At 37.0% G+C, this 20,253-nt stretch overlaps 1 protein-coding gene across 3 annotated transcripts in view; it reads right to left on the bottom strand.

Annotated features, from left to right (window-relative positions):
- LOC150078498 (tRNA:m(4)X modification enzyme TRM13 homolog) overlaps positions 1-20,253 on the bottom strand; it is a 376,145-nt gene that overhangs the window by 72,360 nt on the left and 283,532 nt on the right. For 2 of the 3 annotated variants that reach the window (XM_090385143.1, XM_090385144.1), the window contains exon 10: positions 7,352-7,421. In XM_090385143.1, coding sequence (XP_090241269.1) covers positions 7,352-7,421 — 70 coding nt within the window. Of the gene's footprint in view, positions 1-3,723; positions 3,807-7,351; positions 7,422-20,253 lie in introns of those variants that run through there. The other variant, XM_090385145.1, reaches the window with a different exon arrangement.

Genomic DNA, 20,253 nt, shown 5'->3' on the forward strand with positions numbered 1-20,253 from the left:
GAAGTGTATGAAAAAGTATAGACAAGCAAATGGTAAATTTTAGGTGAGGGGAAGGGGAGAAAAGATGTTCAAAACAAGGCAAAAATAGTGATAGGATTTAGGATAGACGGAACGTTCGTGTCACCCTCGTATTGCACTAATAGTTTAAGAACGGGGAAAAATATAGAAAAAGACAGCATAAAGAAAAAAAAGTGTAGAAAAAGTCATTAAAAATACTGAACTTACTGGGTGTGTAAGGCCCAACCTTAAAGAAAGGGTTCTGGTATAAGCAAGCATTAGTAAAAATGGGTGTTAATACCATAGGCTTGTAGAGAAGAAGGGAAATTGAAACCAAAACAAACTAAAACTAAAAAGAAACAGAAAACAGAACAAGAATAATTATGAACTACAAGAGATTAAAATCTGGTAAAATTTAGATGATCAGATAACAGGGTTTATAGATTACAGCTTCAAACTTCGAAGATGACAAACCATGGTAGAAAGAGAAAAGCAGAATTAGGCACATTGATTCACTAAACCTCCAATCAACTGCAGATGTGCCTAACTGTGCTTTTCTCTTTCTACTGCGATTTGTCATCTTGGAAGTTTGGAGCCGTAATCTATAAACCCTGTTATCTGATCATCTAAATTTTACCAGATTTTTATCTCCTGTAGTTCGGAATTATTTTTGCTCTATTTTCTGTTTTGCATGTTCCTTCACATTTTGGTATGTCTGCAGCCTTCTGTCTGACGTTTCATGTTTTTAGGCCATCTTTCCCAAATTTTTTTCAATGATAGAGGTCATCCCTATCTGTTTCTCTAAATCTATAAAAACTCTGACTTGTCATTGTTTCTCCCTTTCGCATCTTGGCTGTGTACGTCGCTCCTCCACTCTACTTAATGACTCCAGGTAACCTTTCCCAAATTTTTTTCAATGATAGAGGTCATCCCTATCTGTTTCTCTAAATCTATAAAAACTCTGACTTGTCATTGTTTCTCCCTTTCGCATCTTGGCTGTGTACATTGCTCCTCCACTCTACTTAATGACTCCAGGTAACTTTTAGTTTTGGTTTCGATTTCCTTTCTTCTCTACAAGCCTATAGTATTAACACCTATTTTTACTAATGCTTGCTTATACCAGAACCCTTTCTTTAAGGTTGGGCCTTAAACGCCCAGTAAGTTCAGTATTTTTATGGCTTTTTTTTACACTTTTTTTTTCTTTATACTATCTTTTTCTATATTTTTCCCCATTCTTGAACTATTAGTGCAATACGAGGGTGATACGAACGTTCTGTCTATCCTAAATCCTATCGCTATTTTTGCCTTCTTTTGAACATCTTTTTTCCCCTTCCCCTCTCCTAAAATTTACCATTCCCTATACCATTTGCTTGTCTATACTTTTTCATGCACTTCACATACATTTGTATTATATTCCACATTACGCTTTTGTAAATTTGTATATATTTGTATTTATTTTAATTTACATTTTTTACACTGTATAGAGACTACCTTGTCTACTAGTATTATGATAAAAGGCTGCATATTTGCCCCCTTTTTCTAATACTACAGACAAGTTTGGAAACGCAGTGCCTGATACATGGTCAGGAGTAGTCTCCTGATGAATTTCTTGGCTATGTATCATATTTTCATCTACTATATTCAGATCCTGCATATTTGCCATCCCCTGATTTGATCTCTTACTAATTTGCCCTCCCATATCTGAATATGGTGTTGTTTATTTACTTGTATATTCCTTATTTTTTTATTCCCCCCCCCCAGTCCCAGTTCATATTTGTACTAGGTTTTTCAAATTCTTTCACCTGTTTAACCACTACTTCACTTCCACTTTCTACTATCCCTTAACCTTCTCTTAGTTCTGGCACCTTTTGTACTTTTCACTTCCATTTTCACAGACACTTTATTTATTCTACAAACCATACATTATTTATTTTTATATATATATGCTATTTTGCTTGCAATCCTGGCTGCTGACACCTGAAGGGAGGCCGATTTTGTAACATTCTCATTTTGTCAATTTTATGATTTCTTATTATGCATATTTTATTTGTTATCTTTCTATCTGCCTTCTATTTTCCTTTCTTTCCTCATTATTTTTCTTCCCCCCTTGCTTTATTGTCCATGCACTGCTTAGGTTTTAGTATTTGCTGCCCCTGACTTCACTAGATTACTTCCCAATTTTTCTACCTTCTTATTTCCACTTTCTTGTTATTCTATTCAATACATACATACATACATATATATATAAAGAGCAAGAAGCAAACTTTTATGCATGTACCGAGAGCATTTCATTGCTGTTCTTCTACCATATTGCCCATTTATTCCTCCAATCAGTGTACAGTAAGTAACAAACATACCTAGTGCTTCAACTATAATTTATATGGTATGTGGATGGCTTATGTGATACGTATGAAAAAATAAATAATAATTGCCAGATTTCTATTGGTCTTAATTTTGGATGGCTTGACAAGTCTCTCTCTCTCTCTCTCTCTCTCTCTCTCTAAAATTCCATCCACTGGGGACTCAACATTATTATATGCAGACAGATGGGCAAGGAAATAATAATTCTGGGATTTCTATTGGTGAGATTTTAATGAAATTGGAGACAGCTTGACAAATTTTTCTGAAACTATCAGAACATTTCAAGCATTTAATATCAGAAAAGGACTGCAATTCCTAGAAAATATATTGGATGATATTTTTCAAATGGGAAATTTATCAAAGAGTTTTGTTGAGTGGTACAAAAGAATACTAACCAACAAAAAAATTACATTTTTAAAATGCCACCAGAGTGTTCAAGTATATATAGTGCACAGGTTTTTGTCTATGTTCTATACCTGTACATTAATTTTGTACATTAATTCCATCCGGTATACGCAGTATATTTTTTTATGGAATTAATGTATTATATATGCAGTGTGTGGATACCATTCATTTCTTAACAGAATAAGTCACAATCATATCTGAGTGGACAGCATGCAATTACAGATGTATACATGATTGAATTCAATGTGATTCTGTTTATACTCTGCAACTGCCATGTAGGGTTACCTATATGGCAGTTCCAGATCTGTTTCCACAAAGGCTGATTTTAGAACTTGAATGATTTCAAATAATTTGGCGTATTTTGTGTACCATATGGATTCAAGCATAGGATGAGTACCTCTGAACTTTTACACTAACCACTAGGCCGCGATCATGGTTTACTGCTTATGTGCACTCTATGCCATGATGATTTTTTTTTTTTTTTTTTTTTTTAAATATTCACAGATGTAGGACACTTAATTTAAAATTGCTCAAAAAGTATCCACTATATTATAAATGAAATGCTGCCTGAAAATTATCACATTTGAAATGAAATTGGATATTCCAAAAAGATCAGATTTGGGAGAGCATTAAATTTACCTGTGATAAGTAATTAATTTAATAGAATTGACTATTAGAATGGTAGTAAAAAAAAAAAAAAAAAAAAAACCACCTCAGGATGTGATATAACTTCCTACCTACTGGTAACAATTGATTCACATCAGGGTTAAGTTCCTGGGGGGACAGGCGCAAATGGAACCTTTTATATAATGGAGTTAATCGGAAATCACAGGGTTACGTTCTGGGCACAAAAACTTTTATCTACCAACCTTGCCTCAATTGTTTTATTTTATTAGCATTCTTCATAGCTGTAGTAATAGTTGACAGAGGCATATTCATATTATGCCTTACATACATTAGGGCGGTTTTCACCAGATTCCATCCTCCGAATATTGCACTAGGATTCAATGAACTTCTTTTACCAGACATGGCATCTCTTTATTCTATTAAATTAAAAACTTTATAACATGACTGGCAAAAACAGCACACTAGTATCACTATTATCATTATTTAATTTATTAATAGCACAATTAATAAAAAATGTTAGCGTAACAAATTTAAAACACGTGTAAATAGCGTAAACAACAGCGAACTGAATGGTTCACCACATGGACTTTACTGCCCGCATCCACGAGTGGTTACTTTGAGGGCGGGAATCTTTCTCGTTTCTGATATGGATGCACTAATTGCTGATTGCCTCAGATTGTTGTAAATCACGTGAATAGCGCACAGCACAGTATGATGCCAACAAATTTTGTCTGATAATTTTAAACTTTCAATTTATAAAAAATTTGCAAAAAAAAAAAAAAAAAAATTTGCAAAAATAAATAAAAAAGGCATTGTGGTTAGTGATTGGTGCAAATCAGACCAGCGTAAAGTAAGGACACATTTTTTAATGCTCTGTAAATTTTGCTTTGAAAATGTGTATTTTTTGCAGATTTCAGTCGAGTTTTTGTGCACACAGTAAGATCTCAAGTGGAACACTGTGGTAAGAAAAATTTTGTGATTCTTCTGGGATATTTACCGGATTTCAATGTTATTCTCTGTTTCCTTTGTTCTGGGGACTGTATGGTCACCATGCAGCTCACAACAGAGAAGGCGCCTCGGTAGCCAGGTGGGAAGGAGCAGCAGTGCGTAGCACACACTTCTTGATTAGACCGGGGTTCGAGCCCGTCACCACCAAATACGGAAGATGCGGAAAGGTCAGGGAATGACCACCGCATATCCCGGAGCAATATGGCCTTAGTTACTAATGCTCCTAAAATCCAAATAACAAACAAACAAACAACAGAGAAATAGGGAAATGTACCGATATAATGCGGTTGCCATGCTGAAGTCTGGACCTAGACTGGGGTGCTACCGAACTGTTAGTAACCTTGGATTGAACTGGTTAATGCTACCATTGTCACTGCCGTCCCCAGAAACCCCACAGCAAAGTAGTTACGTTGTTCTAGAACCATTTTCACATCTGACTGTTCCCCCCCCATAAGTGCCGAGGGGGATAGCCCAAAAACTTAAAGGCACATAACTCGCCTTCTGTTTGTGCTACGAACTTGTAATGGGTATCACTTGTCTTCATTCCAAGCAGCCATTCTGCATATAGCATCTGTAATCCGATAATCCGAATTGTCCGATTATCCAGAGCAAGTGGAAATAGAGGAGAAAACAAACAGAGTATAGAGTGTGTTAAGTGTCAAATGGCACCAAGGGTTCCCCCCCCCCATCCCTGCTAAACAAGCAAAGACTGGGATCCCTGACCAAGAACCAGGACAAAGGCTGTGACGTCATCATCGATCAACCAGAGGAAGGGGAGGACACCCGATCGAAGTCTCCCCAAACCAGGCGGTAAATCCACAAAAAGGCCGTGACAAGGTCGGAAACGTGCTCCCAGACGAAGACAAAGGAACAGGAAGAAATCACCACATCTCAAAACGACGACAAACAGCAGGAGCCACCCTTGAATCCCACACTGCCGGAGGGTACCATTTATGAGAAACTCTCATTCTGAAAACGGCCCTCGAGAACATCTTAAAGGAGTACCCCAATAGTGTCCACAGGGCTAAGATCCCAAATCATCACCATTTTCCACAAAATGTAAACACTAATACATGTAACGTGTACTTGAAGCCGCTACACTAATACGTGTAGCGGCTTCAAGCCTACAAGGAATGTGTGGCAAACAAAATGCCACAGCACACCTCACATATGCCCAAGTGCTGAAATATATACCAAACGAGGCAGAGAAAACAAACAAAGGGGAAATCCAACGAAAGAAAGCATTACTGAAAACCCCAAACATCGTCACACTGAGACCAACCGGAGAAGAGAGGCCCCTCCAGTGAACAAATAGAGCAAAAAGTCATAAACAATCTCAAAGAGGACTTTGAAGGCACTAGGATAAAGTCTATCCAGAAAACAAGAAGTCCTGGTATCGTAATTGAGATGGAAAGCAAGGAGGAAGCCGAGGGGATAATAACTAACCCCAAACTAAATGCCCTGGGACTCATGGCTAAGGCCCCAAAATAGAAAGGCCCATCAATAGTTATTTTCAATGTGGACCAAAAATCTACAACAACAGCAACTTGTGGAAGAAACCTAAAAAGACCTACCGAATCAAGAAGGGACGGCACTGCTGACCCCAAAATACAGAACCCAGTCCAAAACAAATGAAGGATATAAGTTGAGCTGACCCCCGCCTGCCTGGCAGGTCCTAAAAAACCAAAGCAGGATTTTTATCGAGTGGAGCTACTTCTGTTTTAGAGAATATGTGGCCATACCGACGTGCTTTAGATGTTGCAAACATGGCCATACCACTCACACCTGCACCCAAAAGGAACCAACCTGCGGCCGCTGCTCAGAGAGGGACATATTTTAAGAACTGCCCCAACAAAACTCAGGAACCCATCTGTACCAATTGCAAAAGTCTCAGAACGGAACACAACCACTCCATCCGAGATGCAAACTGTCCCATTTACCTCAAGGTAAAAGGCACCTACCAACAAAGAATCGATTATGGGAATACACCATAAAAAATACAATTACGGCATACTAAAGATACACAACTAATAGAGTAAGCTTATCTGCAAAAAGATCTAAACCTCCCGAACACTTCCTAATTTATTTCACAAATATACGTGGTCTCAATTCTAATCTCAACAATGTCCATTTCCACTTGCAGTCGGCCAAACCCCATGTACTTTTTCTGACAGAATCTCAGTTATCGGTTGATTCAACTACTGCTCATCTCAGTTGCCCAAATTATTCGCTATATGATTCCTTTCGCCTCAAAGGTGGTACTTGTGCATATGTCCGTTCCAATATTCCCTGTTAGAGACTTGGTAATTTGGAATCTCCTCTTTTCGATCTTCTCTGGCTTAAAATCTCTCTACCTCATTGTGTCAAATTCATCTGTTGTCTCGACCGTTCTCCCAATTCCATTAATCACTTGGAGCTCTTTGACTTCCTCTCTTTGCAACTTGACTTTCTGCAGTCCAACTTTCCTAACACTGACGTAATTTTCCTTGCTGATTTTAATGTTCACAACTCTAGCTGGCTTCCGTTTTCTAGTCACACCGACCCAGCTGGTCGAGATGCCGAGGCTTTTGCAATTACTAATGACCTTGCACAGATTGTTCATTTACCTACAAGAATACCGGACAATCCTAACCATACAGCCAACATGCTTGATCTTTTTCTCACAAACAACCCTTCTAAGTACATGGTCGACGTGAGAGGTCCTTTAGGTCCCTCAGATCACAACTTGGTGATTGTCTCTTCTCCAATGGAGCCTTTATCTCAGCTAAATTGGGTCCACCCCTACATCACTTGTCTATGACTCCTAATCGAATGTTGTTACTTAAAATTTTTTCTTTTTAATTTTTTGAAATATAAATAGTGTTACGATAAGTTCATGTTGGCTGGGGGGGTTTCTGTTTGTATTTGGTGTATGTGTGTGCTCATTAAAGGCAAAATCAATTGTTACACTCACCTGGACTCAAGGGGAGTATTGCAGCTATCTTTAGAAGTTAAAGTTTCCATCAAGCATCTAAGGGATAAATCTGTAAGGAAATAAGGATGAAAAATCTATCAGAGTTAAACATGTGTAGGTCATTGGTATATTATTCTCCAACCTGTTTTATGTAATAGATTTAGATACAAACTTCTTCGGAGAACACAAATCATTTCTATGTACTGAAACCGTCCTAATGAATGTTAACCAAACATTAATTTATAGCAATCAGCATTTGTTGAGATAAGTTCTGTACTTTTTTAAGCGTAAGGAAGTAGTAATTTCTACTTTATTTTACTTAAATATTGACTTGAGAATCAATATTAAAATTAGGGCATCTGTAAGTCACTTCCTATTTTTAAATTATCATAACTGCTTTATGTTTTAACTGACTTTAATTAAACCAATATTAAATGATTTATAACTTATTGAAGTTTTTGACACTATTTTTAAATTCAACCCAGGCATTCTGACATATTTCCTTAAACAGACTGATATGTTTCTCTACTGTCGATTGCAAAAAGTTAATTGTAATTTCTATGAGTACATTAGTGATTGTATATTTCAGTTCGTTCAAGCTGTCCCCCCCAATAAATATTCCTTGGCCCCTCCTCATACAAAAATAAATAAATAAATAAATAAAAAAAATTACGTACCAGGTACATAATGAGTTGCTGCTGCTCTACTCTGAGACTGATGGCGTCACTGATAATGTCACAGCAGCAGCCGTTAAAAATGTCTTTACTGCAGGAACTCATTATGAAACTGGTACAGTAAAATAAATAAATAAAAAGTATTGCTGCATTTTTTTATTGAAAAAATAATTTCAGTACAATGAAATAATTCGTATAAAATATATTATAATAACACTAAAATTATTGGTCTATGGTAACTGAAATAAGATATATAATTTTGACACTCAAATGATTTTAATTCCCGAGTGAATGCTCCATCGATTGTCATTCCATTACGTGTAGTACTTACTAAAGTATTTGACTTAATATCTGAATTGACGACATCTTTCATAAATTAACAAAACTTCTTTCCAGCTTCAGAATTTCATTCTAGATTGAAATCACCAGCGAGAACTACAGGCATATGATCCAGTGGATCTTCCAATAATTTTGCACCTTCAATGGAATATGGCATCAAATTCTTGTTTATGAATTTTTGAATTATATCTAACGACATTCCTGGAGTGATGTATATGGCAACGATGAAAATAGATTCAATATTGAATTTGCACAAAGATCCACAAATGTCTCCAATTTCATCTGAGAAAATCTGTCTCCAATTTCAATTACCGCTGTCGCATTGCTGCTATAATATTGTGCAAAGATTTGTGGTGTACTGATGATAGTTGAACATTCGTGTTGATATATCGCAACGCCACCACTACGAACACCCGACCTTTTAAACTGAGTCACACACTGGAATGGTTTAAGTAATATATGATCATCATTATCCAACCACGTTTCACTTAATATCAATAGTTTGGATTGCTGTCAGATTGTGTCTGTTTCGATATCTCGAACATGGGCCTGTAAACTTTGTACGTTCATTGACGATATACCACTCTGTATGAAATCTTGCAGTTCATCCTGTACAGACGGTAGCTTATTATTTTTCGAGCGATCTAGTTCAGCACGAAGTTCTATATTACTAGTAGCTTTGCCATGATGAAATGTGAAATCGTCGTGGGGATTTGTAATATATAAACCTTGGAATGAGGTCACTCGAGATAACGCCACGTATACAAGTTGCTGTCGATGATCTTTCTCATAATTATATACAACTATATAACTTTGTCGAAGGTCCCTCCTTCAGATTTATGTATAGTCAAAGCACTGGAAACACAAAGGAAATTGTGTACATCTACATGCTAATTTCCTATTGTTCTTGAATGGAATCTTAGTTGATCGTTTTATAATAGGTACAGATTGACTAGGTAAATGTTTATCTTTCACATTACTGTTTATAATGAGATTGAAGTTATGTTCTATTTTTGAAAAGTACCAATTGCACCATTTACCAATCCATCGACCACATCTATATTTGTAGTAATCATGTACGCTTCTCCTTTCAATAATGGTAGAATGTATAGAAGTCCTGCAGTTTCAGTCACTGCATTTTATGAATTTTATTTCACATACTTGCTAATTGTTCTTCAGAATGATATCCGTGGTATAAATCTTGGGCAACCACTTCATGGGTTTCATCTGCAGCTAAAGCATTTGTATTATAGGCATTCACACCACTATTTCTTAAAAATAGTTGAATCCCTTGCGGACATAAATTAGTAGCATCTTCTTTGGTAACAAATCTCGATTCTATAATTTTAAGTTCATCTGGTAATAACGCATCTCCATTGCCTATTTTTGTAAGAATTTTACAAAATGTACTATCGGACTGTCGAACAACTTGTACTAATTCATGAAATTGTAGTGAATGCCATAATTCCGGAGCAATCTCTAATGACTTGTTCATAAATTCTTTCGATTCCAATATAGAACGAGTAATGTTAGCTGTTATTCCTACTGATTTAAATGCAATTTGAAAATTTTCTGCCGTACGCACTCACATAATTTTCATTGTCATATAGAGCAAATGTTAGGGAGTTACTCCACGATGATCAGATCTACGAATTTCACTTGATGCCATCATAAAGGGAGTAATTTTAAATCCGTTTTTAAATTTTTGTGCATGTCCCAAATATATAGCTGGATTCTGCATGTACACGTTGTTAAAATTAAAGTATCCCTATGTAGAGGGCTCTGGAGCAAGTTCTGAGGCTCATACTGAACAGAAATTTGGACAACGGGTACAATAAAGAATGCGCTTGGCATTTATTGGAAAAAGAAATTAGTGACAAATACAGCACATACAGCACCACTACTCAGCTCTACTGTACTGTATAAAAGCAAAGCAGTCTCTTCAAAATCATACGGTAGATGTTTGCCTGCTCTACAGCAGCAACGCCAACAATTGCAGGAAAAGGCACTATTAGTGAAGCTGTCTATCAGACAGCAACAATGCAGCTGCGGCTATAAAGAATTAGCATTAGCATTAGTAGAGGCATTTGATGCAAGAAAGCAAGCTTATGCAGCATCAGCCAAAAAAAAAAAAAAAAAAAAACCCACTTTCACTTCACCCCTCTGTTTGTTCAAAATACCTGTCCAGCTGAGCCTTAAACTTATTTAGGCTATCAACCTCTGCCACAAGGGATGGAAGTCTGTTCCACCAACCAACCACCCGCTGGCTAAAGGCAAATTTCCGCACGTCTATCCTACATCTGTCTTTCCTCAATTTGAATTTATGCCCTCTCAGGTGATTTTTCTGAGCTAGAGGAAGAATCCCATAAGCATTGAGCATGATTAAACCATTCAAGGCTTTATACACCTCTATCAGATCACCTCGCTGGTGCCTAGTCTCCAGACACTGTAATTTGCAAAACTTAAGCCTTTCTTCGTAAGAGCACCCCTTTGTTCCATTCACTAATCTTGTTGCCCTTCTCTGTACTCGTTCCAGCAGCTCTACATCTTTCTTGAAATGAGGCCTCCAGACCTGTATACAGTACTCTAGGTGTGGCCTGACCATTGCCTTATACAATGGAATAATCACCTCCTTATCCCTGCTGGAAAAATTCCTGTATATCATTGACAATACTCCATGAGCTACTCTTGCAGCCCGTCTGCACTGCTCAGAGAACTTCATATCTGCCTGCACAACCATCCCCAAGTCCCTTTCATTCTCTACCACTGTCAGAGTAGTACCACAGAGTTGATACGTTGCTCTGGGGTTGCTGTTTCCCATGTGTAGTACTTCACATTTGTCAATGTTAAACTTCATTTGCCACCTCTCAGTCCATCTGCTCAACCTTTCCAGATCCTGTTGCAGCAGCATAGTGTCAGTAGTGTCCTTGACAACCCTGCCAACCTTTGTATCGTCTGCAAACTTGGACATTAAGCTTGATATACCATCATCAATATCATTTATAAATACAGAAAACAATAATGGACTCAGCCCTGAGGGACTCCACTAATAACATTAGTCCATGATGAGCAGTGTCCATTGATTACCACTCTCTGTCTTCTCCCCCTCAACCACCCTTATCCATAGCAATTTGCCTCCAATGTCACACTGCTCCAATTTGTGTAGCAGTCTTCCATGTGCAACAGTATCAAAAGCCTTTCTAAGATCCAAGTATATAATATCAAAGTTATTCCCTGCATCCAGTTCTTTTGTGACTGCATCATAGTATCCAATCAAGTTGGTCAGGCAAGACTTCCCCTTAACAAAACCATGCTGTGTCTGAGCTATAACTGAAGTCTTGTCTAAATGATCCTGCAGTGCTTCTTTAACCAGTGCCTCCATTAATTTTCCTGGAACAGAAGTTAAGCTCACAGGTCTATAATTACTTGTGTCAGCCTTTGATCCCCCTTTGTGAATTGGGGTCACATTTGCAATTCCGCCGTCAGAAGTGCATAAGGCGTAGACCTATGAATGTTTGTGCTGTCCGCAAAATGATTGCAAAATTTGAAGTGACAGAACATCTTGGAGTTCAAACAGGTAGAGGTAGAAAATGAGTGGACTCCTCTCGTGTTGAAGATGTGGCTATGGCTGTTGTGGATTTATCAAGTCAATCTCCATGTGGTAACACAAGTGTGCCAGCTGTTTTTCGTGAAGTGGACGTGCCGTATTCCAATGTAAGGCTAGTAATGCGTCAGGTGTTGCAGTACTATCCTTACAAGATGCACATGCTACAGCAGCTATTCGTTTCACACACGCACTTCAGTTTCTGGCACGAATGACAGCCCCGGAACATCCTTTGGAGTGATGAAGCCCACTTCTGCTTAAATAGGCAAGGGAATAAGCACAACTGTCGCATTTGGGCAGAAAACCCTAGAGTTATCGAAGAGGTCTCATTGCATTCTCCAAAAGTGACAGTGTGGTGTGGATTTTAGGCCACATTCATGATCAAGCCATATTTATTTGAACAGGTAACACTGACTGGCCCACGCACCTGCTCCATCACTGGACAGCAATATTATGAAATGTTGGCAAATTTTGCAATGCCAGAGCTGCAACAACGTGGGTGCCTTCAGGATACCATATTGATGCAAGATGGTGCACCACCCCCACATCCACCATTGTGTCCAAATATTGCTAAGATATTTGGATACAACATTGCTAAGATAAGACATCTTGGCCACACCAATCACTGGACCACACCTCATGTGACTTCTGGTTGTGGGGTTTTTTGAAGAACCAGGTGTATCGGGAAGGATGTTAAACTCTGGCAGATCGGAAGGACAGCATTAGACGTCATGCGTTGGCTATTCCAGTTGACATGTTACATTCTGCTGCAGAAAATGCTGTTCTTCGAATGTAAACTGTTGTTGACCAAAATGGAGGTAACATTGAACAATTGTAGCGCTGTTCAAATGATTTGTATTGTCACAGCGCCACATAGTGACAAATTTTGTAACTATTTTTTTTTTTTTTTTTTCAATAAATGGCGAGCACATTCTTTATTGAACCTGTTGTCCAAATTTCTCTTCAGCACAAGCCTTAGAACTCGTGCCAGAGCCCTCTACGTAGGGATAATTTTAACAACCCTGTATATCAAATATGAAACTTGTTGGAAATGATTTCTGACCCAGTGCTATACATAAATATTTATCTTCAGATCATAATAATGTTTGTTGTTGAATTAACAGTAGTTCATCATTGTTAACAGGTTCCACAATTTCATCTGAATGTTCCTGTTCACTATCATAATTTGTCCCCAAAGAAATCGTCACTCACTTTTATACCATAGAATTTATACAAAGGTGAATTTATCAAATACCATAACCATATTTTCACTACTTTCTTCTGCACACATCCTTGTAGATATGATGATTTATGTATAAGTCTTTGTTTTATATATACATTAATGGCATAATCGTCATCTAATACTCTAGGTAATTGATGAACCATCGTATTTATATTAACTGGTACATTTATTACTTGTCCAATGATCCCATATTGTTCATGTTCATAACGTAAATGACGTTATGAACTTATGTATTCCATAGTTGGTATCTGTCCCTCTTTTAATGAAGTATGACATGTATTACACATCATGAAAGTACTCACTTTTTGTAAATGAAATTCATTTCCAATAACTTCATATGAAGTTGTTGGAAATGGTTTCAAATCTAATTTAAACCATAAACGATCACAAACATTACAACTAAATACAAATGGGTTTTTGAACACTAGTTTTTCAAATTCACTGTCAGCTCGTGTAGACACTATAGGGAAGTAATCAGGAATCTCATTATTAGCTATTTCTAATTTCGCTTTTTTTTGTGCACGATATTCCTTCATTCATTCTGCTGGAGTTTTAGATTCCTGCTAAGTATCAGGCAAGTAGAATTCTGTGGTTGAATTTCATTATTATTCGGAATTGTTTGAATTTCTAATTTTTTTTCTTCCGTTCACGACATTTCATCATTATTTCAGCTCGAGTTTTTTTTTTGGGTGCAGTTTGAGAATTTCCAGGCATAACGAAACACTCTTGTTGAATTTCATCTGATTCACATTTCTGTCCAACTTTCCTTTCTTTCTACACTGGGTTGTAGATTTTGGCAGTCACTCGCATGTTAATCATTATGCTCATATAATGGTATAACATAGAGCATCACTGTACTTGTTGCAATACAATTGAGTTTTCTTGGGTGCATGCAGTGTACTTGTGTCACTGCAGCAACAAGTATAATGCACGGGCATTGGGTTTCATGACGATTTCTAGGTAATGCAACACTTTTTTTTTCATATGACATCAGCAAAAACGTTTTTAACGTTAAAAATCACAGAGCTTCAGATCCATCCTGTGGGTAGGTCATCTGTGCACATTGTGTCTACCAATACATTGTCCTGGAAAATGTCTTCCTATTATCTATCTGCCTTCCTTATCTTTACTCCCCCCCTACTTCCCTACACTCAACTATCATCCCCGCATTCCCTTTCAAATAAAAACTTGCAGAGTTCTTTCTCTCTCCACCACCTCAGAACCCTCCTTGGCAAGCTCAGGCAACACCCTAAGCCAGTCTTTACTTATAACCTATACCCTACTTCCTCGTGATGTTGGATGGCCAATGGGGGGATCCCAAAGCTAAATGGCCGGAGGAACAACATATCAACACAACACTACGTATACTACACCAACACTCACACTATCGCTATCTCTGGCCTTTACAAATTTTAACTGTGTATCATGAAGAGTATACTATGGGGAGTTGGGAAGGAGGACCCCTGATGCTACTTAACAAGAAAAACTATATCCTTGAAAATGATTATGCAGTGAATTATAGACATCATTTGCAAAATGGGGGATGGTGTATAAAATTATGTATAAAATGAAGGGTTTGTGTGAAATAACTGGTCACACAAGATTTTGTAACATTGAGGTATCCTTTGGCATTCATTGTGTCTTGCAGAATGAAAGGTCCAATGATTATGGATGATGTGATACCACACAAGATTGTTACCTTAGGATTACCCCAAGCCTTTTGGCATTATGGTATAGATTTTCTGCTGTCCAATAACGGCAATTGTGTCAATTAACAAAACCACAAATAAGAAACATGTCCCAATGTTATCAAAAAGCTTTGGCCATTCTTCCACCATCAGCATAATTTTTGCAAATTCCATCCATGCAATGGGTAACATAAGGCAGTATACCACTAGTTGATCAACACTGACAGAATCCATACTGGTGATAGTTGATCAGATGGCAGTCGTTTAGATAATTTAAGATTGCTGGTTAATTGATCTCTTCAGTACTTAAAAGTGAAATGGGACGATAATAGGATGAAAGGAGTTGTCACCTTTTGTAGGAACTGGCTGGATATCAGCAAATTTCCAATCAGAAGGGAAAGCACCTGTGGAATAAGAAAGTGAAAAAAGGTGACAGAGAAGAGGAGTAAGCAAAATGCGCAAAGGTTTCGAGAACAAGTGGAGATATACCATCAGGACCTGGAGCTTTCTTAGTATCAAGATTGTTCAAAATCCTTCTAACATCTTTTTGACGGAAGACCACAGGAGGCATTGAATGGCGTGTACTGGGAATGGTTTACAAAGATCATCATTTGCTTTATTTTAAACTTCAGTTGAAGATAAAGCAGGTCAGCTTTTATCTTCAACTGAAGAGGCAACAGAACTACCTGGTTTTGACAGAGGTGGGAATAGAGATGGGCAAAAGTTGCAGACAATAGCTTTGGCAAAAGACTAGAATACTCAACTACCATTTGGACAAGAAGCAAGTTTCCTACTCTTAGTCTGTTTGAAATCTAGTTTGGACTGATTGATAACCGCTTTACAATCGTTGCAAGCTTTGTTGTAAGCAGAAAATTAACCTGGAGATTTGGTTACAAGCCAATTGCAATATGCAATATTCTTATCTTGAATAACTCTAGCACAATACTGGAAAACCAAGGTTTAGATGAAAGACAAGATTTTAAGGTGGCGTGTGGAATAAAGGATTTCATTCCTACAAGAATAATTTTGTTACGATCTGAGCAAATTTTGACATCAGAAGACAAATGAGTAATCCGCCCAAGGAAAAGAAGAAGAGAAATCTTGCAGATCACCCCATTTTGCATTCTTGTAATGCCAGACAACACAAGATTGAGAATGACCATGAGAGAAAGGCTTCATTGGAGAAGAGTCCTTCACCAATTTGTGATCTGAGTTGCCTCGACTGTGTACTTAGAAGGGTCATCTGTGAGAAAAAGATCAAGCGTGCTGGCTTGTGGTTAGCACTGTCTGGTATTCTGGTAAGTAAATGAACAATCTGAGGTCGTTAGTAATTGCAAATACCTCAGAAGTTAAACCAGCTGGGTCTATTTGACCAGAAAATAGAATATCTGGAGTTGTGAACATTAAAATCATCAAGAAAAATTACCTCACTGTGAAGAAAGTTGATCTAGAGAAAGTCAAGTTTCAAAGAGAGGAAGTCAAAGAGTTCCAAGTGATTAGTGGAGTTGGGAGAACAATAGAGGCAAGAGAGGAATTTGATAGAATGCAGAAAAGAGATTTTAAGCCATAGAAGATTGAAAAAAGGAGATTCCAAATTACTAAGTCTCTGACATGGAATATCACAATGGATATATGCACAAATAACATATTTGAAGCAAAAGGAATCATATAATGAATAATTGGGACAACTGAGATGAGCAGAGATTGAATAAAATTTTAAATTTATGTCAACCTAGTATGTCATCTTACAAATGATATGGTTGCCATCAAAAGCCTTAAACACTTCAATAAGTTCTCACAGATGCCACAGGTGTTGTCAAGCATGTAAGTTTAACCGAATATGTTCAAGGGATAGGGCATCATTACCTCCTCCCTTAAAGTAATAATGGATTCTTCCTATTATTTAAGGTAAGACATATTTTTTCATTTCTGGGATTTTCAAACAGCAATCCATATCCTCGGTAAGCTACGCTTTGAAAGCATACCATATTGGTAAACAATCGTATGTGTATATTTTTTAATATAAAATTTTAATTTTGCGTGAAATTTAATTCCTAGTCTTTGTAGACAGAAATGTTCCTGCCTTTTCTGAAAAATATGTTTTTCACCTGTTTTGGCCCAAAAATCTGCTGTTTTCTTCCCGCTTACAAACCTGATCTCCAGTTTTGAAAGAGAAAAATTTGCTTTTGTGTGCAATATGAAACAAATATATTATAAGAATGTGCATCAGTATGTGATTTCTAGTCCGGAAACATTTCTATCTTTTAATATGTAAATATTTAAAAATTAAAAAAAAAAAAAAAAAATGACGTATTATTATTATCCATATGGTGCAAGGAAGCCCGAGGCTTATGCTGTGCACCAGCCAAAAAAAATTCCCAAGTTATCGAGAGAGAGAGAGAGAGAGAGAGAAGAATCATCAAAAAAGAGAAGAACGATGACATCCAGCACAGATTAGTTTTTTATAATTTTCTATATTTTATTTTTCATAAATGCTTAAATTTTTTCTGTAAAAAAAGCTGTTTACACTTTTTTATTCTCTCTCTCTCTGAATTTTATATACAGGTTATCTGATAAAAGACTCCCTATTTTTAAATTATTGTTCTTTTGTGTTGTAATGTTAGTTTCTTTTAATCATGTAAATCATGTCTCCAGTTTTGAGTGTTCAAGAGAGTGCCAAAATCGCAGCCTGCTGTGAGGTTCGGGGCTCCATTAAGATTTCAAAGATGGTGGAGAGCTGAATATGGAATCCATGCAACGCTGGATGCAAAAACAATAATAATAATAAAAAAAATTACCACACAAGTTAATAACAATGGGCTGTGTCACCAATGGAAAGAGAACAGGAGGGCCATCAACCTTGTGCACTCTAGAGAACATTGCGACAGTCATGCGAGAGTCCACTTTCACTGCTAGTGAAAGTGGACTCTCCCATTATGCAGTTGCAACCATCTTCGGGAAAGAATGTCATTCAAAACATGGAAGAAGCAACTTTTCATTTAGCAATTATTTCCTGATGATAGTACATTGCATTCCACCTTCCAGTTTGAGAAACCCTTTCCCTGCATAAACAGCTCCAACTTCTTGACTATCCACTAACAATTCCTTAAATGATAATCTCCAGTGGGGCAAAGATAACTTAGTTGATTTCAATCTTTCTAAAACTCAATCCTGTCTTATATCTCACAAAAAGGATTATTCTGCTCCAATACTTATATTTGATGACACTGATTTGTAGACAAGATCATATACCTCTATTGGGGATTTTACTCTAACTTCAAATTTCTTTTGGCATAACTGCATTACAAATACTGCTCCCTATGCATCTAAAAAACTGAATTTTCACTCTCGGTTACTTTTCTTCCAAACAGCTGTTCACTTGTACAAATCGCAAATCCGTGCTACCATGGAATATTATTCACATCAGGGGCAGTGCTACAAAAAACTTTCTCAGGCTTCTAGATCCATTCAAAAGAGGGCAGTTAATTTTAATTAATGACTTATCTTTAACAAAGTCTCTCCACTCTCTGTCTCATAGATATTCTGTTTCTGCTGCATGCATTTTCTATAGATGCTTCCATTGGCACTGTTCTTCTGAATTTAGTTCAATAATTCTCACTAACTCTTCCAAAACAGTCCAAACAGTAAGAAAATTCTGCCACCAGTCAACATTCTTTAACTGCCCAAATTCAAGTTCACAGAACCAATTTTTTTTCGTCCTTATTTATTCATTCTACTTCTGTTTTCTGGAAAAATCTTCCATCATACCTATTTCCTAAAATTACAATCCATAGAAATTCAAGTCTAATGTCAACAAATATCTTTCATTTTCTCAACCTTCAACCCATGTACTAAGCATGTATAGGTTCGAAAATCTCTTGTGCTTGGGGCTCCCATAAAAGAAACAGATGGAATGTTTTGGAAGAAGCCTTTGCCCAGCAATAGCTAAAAAGAAGTATCACCTATACAACCTATAATCTGCGCAGGCAGCACAGTGGTATCGCCACCATCCTCCCCACCCAGGTTTGAACCCTGTCAATGACTCAAGGAACTTTAATGGGCTTTTTTCATTCTGTGGCTGAGTTAATTGGTCTCAGGCATAGATAGCAAGGTTTCCCCCCCCCCTAGAAAAACAGGTAAATCGACCAGAGAACACACGCAATTTACAGATATATGTAAATTACATACGGGTATATGTAAATAATTACAGGTAGCCCTAATATAATAATTTGTATTTTTGTTTTTATACAACCTACACACTACTGTACTGAGAAATTGCTCTGGTCAACTGCTATCTATGTGTCCACAGCCATTGGCAAAGATTAGGACATATTCCCAATGCAGACATTGGGTCTGGTCAACCTGTTTAACAGCGTAAACATCCTATTAGAGAATTAGGAGAGAGTGATGTTTCTTAATCCCGGAAATTCATCTGTTATTTCGAACAAATGAGTCATCCACACTTTCACTAAATTTCACCTGTCTCTGTTTATATGGTAGGTATAAGTGGTCTCTAAATCAGTTTTGTTTTGGCTGCTGTGCAAGTAATCTTGCAATGTCTAAGAGAAAACATTGAGTGTAGTGTGAAAAAGTGGAAAGTGCTTAATAGTGTAGATTGGGGCATTAAAAAAAAAAAAAGGAAGAAAAATAGAAATTGCTTTAAAATAGCGGTATGTGAATTCAGTAATCCTGCCAGTAGAGTGTTAACCATTCTGAAAAACTGTTTCAATTTTCAAACTGTTTGACGAAATGGGACCCAGTCAGAAGCGTGCAAAATTATGCCTGTGTGAAGATGTAGATGAAGCAGTTTTTAAGTGGATGAAGTTCATTCGGGACCAAAACGTACCAATATCAGGGCCATGATATTGGCACGTTTTGGTGGCAAAATAAAAGAAAAGGCTATGGAGTATGCATCTTTTCTGTGGCATAAAACATTCAAAGCCAGTTCTGGTTGGCTGGACAAATTTAAAGAGCACCATGGCTTACTCCAAAAAGATATTTCTTATGAAAGTGGAAAGAAACAGTTTTGAAAATAATTATGGAGAACTAAGAGCAAAAATGAAAAAAAAAACAAGTCTATTTTTTAAATGTTTGTCGGACAAGACACTAACTTTTAAAGGTGAAAAATGTTTAGGTGGTAAAAATAGTAAGGAGACAATTACAGTTTTGGTTGGTGCAAATATGGCTGGTAATGAAATACTGAAGCTTTTGGTAAAGACAAAAGAAAACAACCCCAATGTTTCAAAGGTTGGACTACACCAAAAAAATCTTTGATGACAAGTGAAATTTTTAAGCAGTGGATTTTCAATTTTGTTTTAAAGATGATGAAAGAAAACAGAAAAATCGCTTAGATT

This window comes from Mastigoproctus giganteus, chromosome 11, assembly GCF_048544385.1.
Source record: "Mastigoproctus giganteus isolate SK-2022 chromosome 11, ASM4854438v1, whole genome shotgun sequence".
Classification (NCBI taxonomy): Eukaryota; Metazoa; Arthropoda; class Arachnida; order Uropygi; family Thelyphonidae; genus Mastigoproctus; species Mastigoproctus giganteus.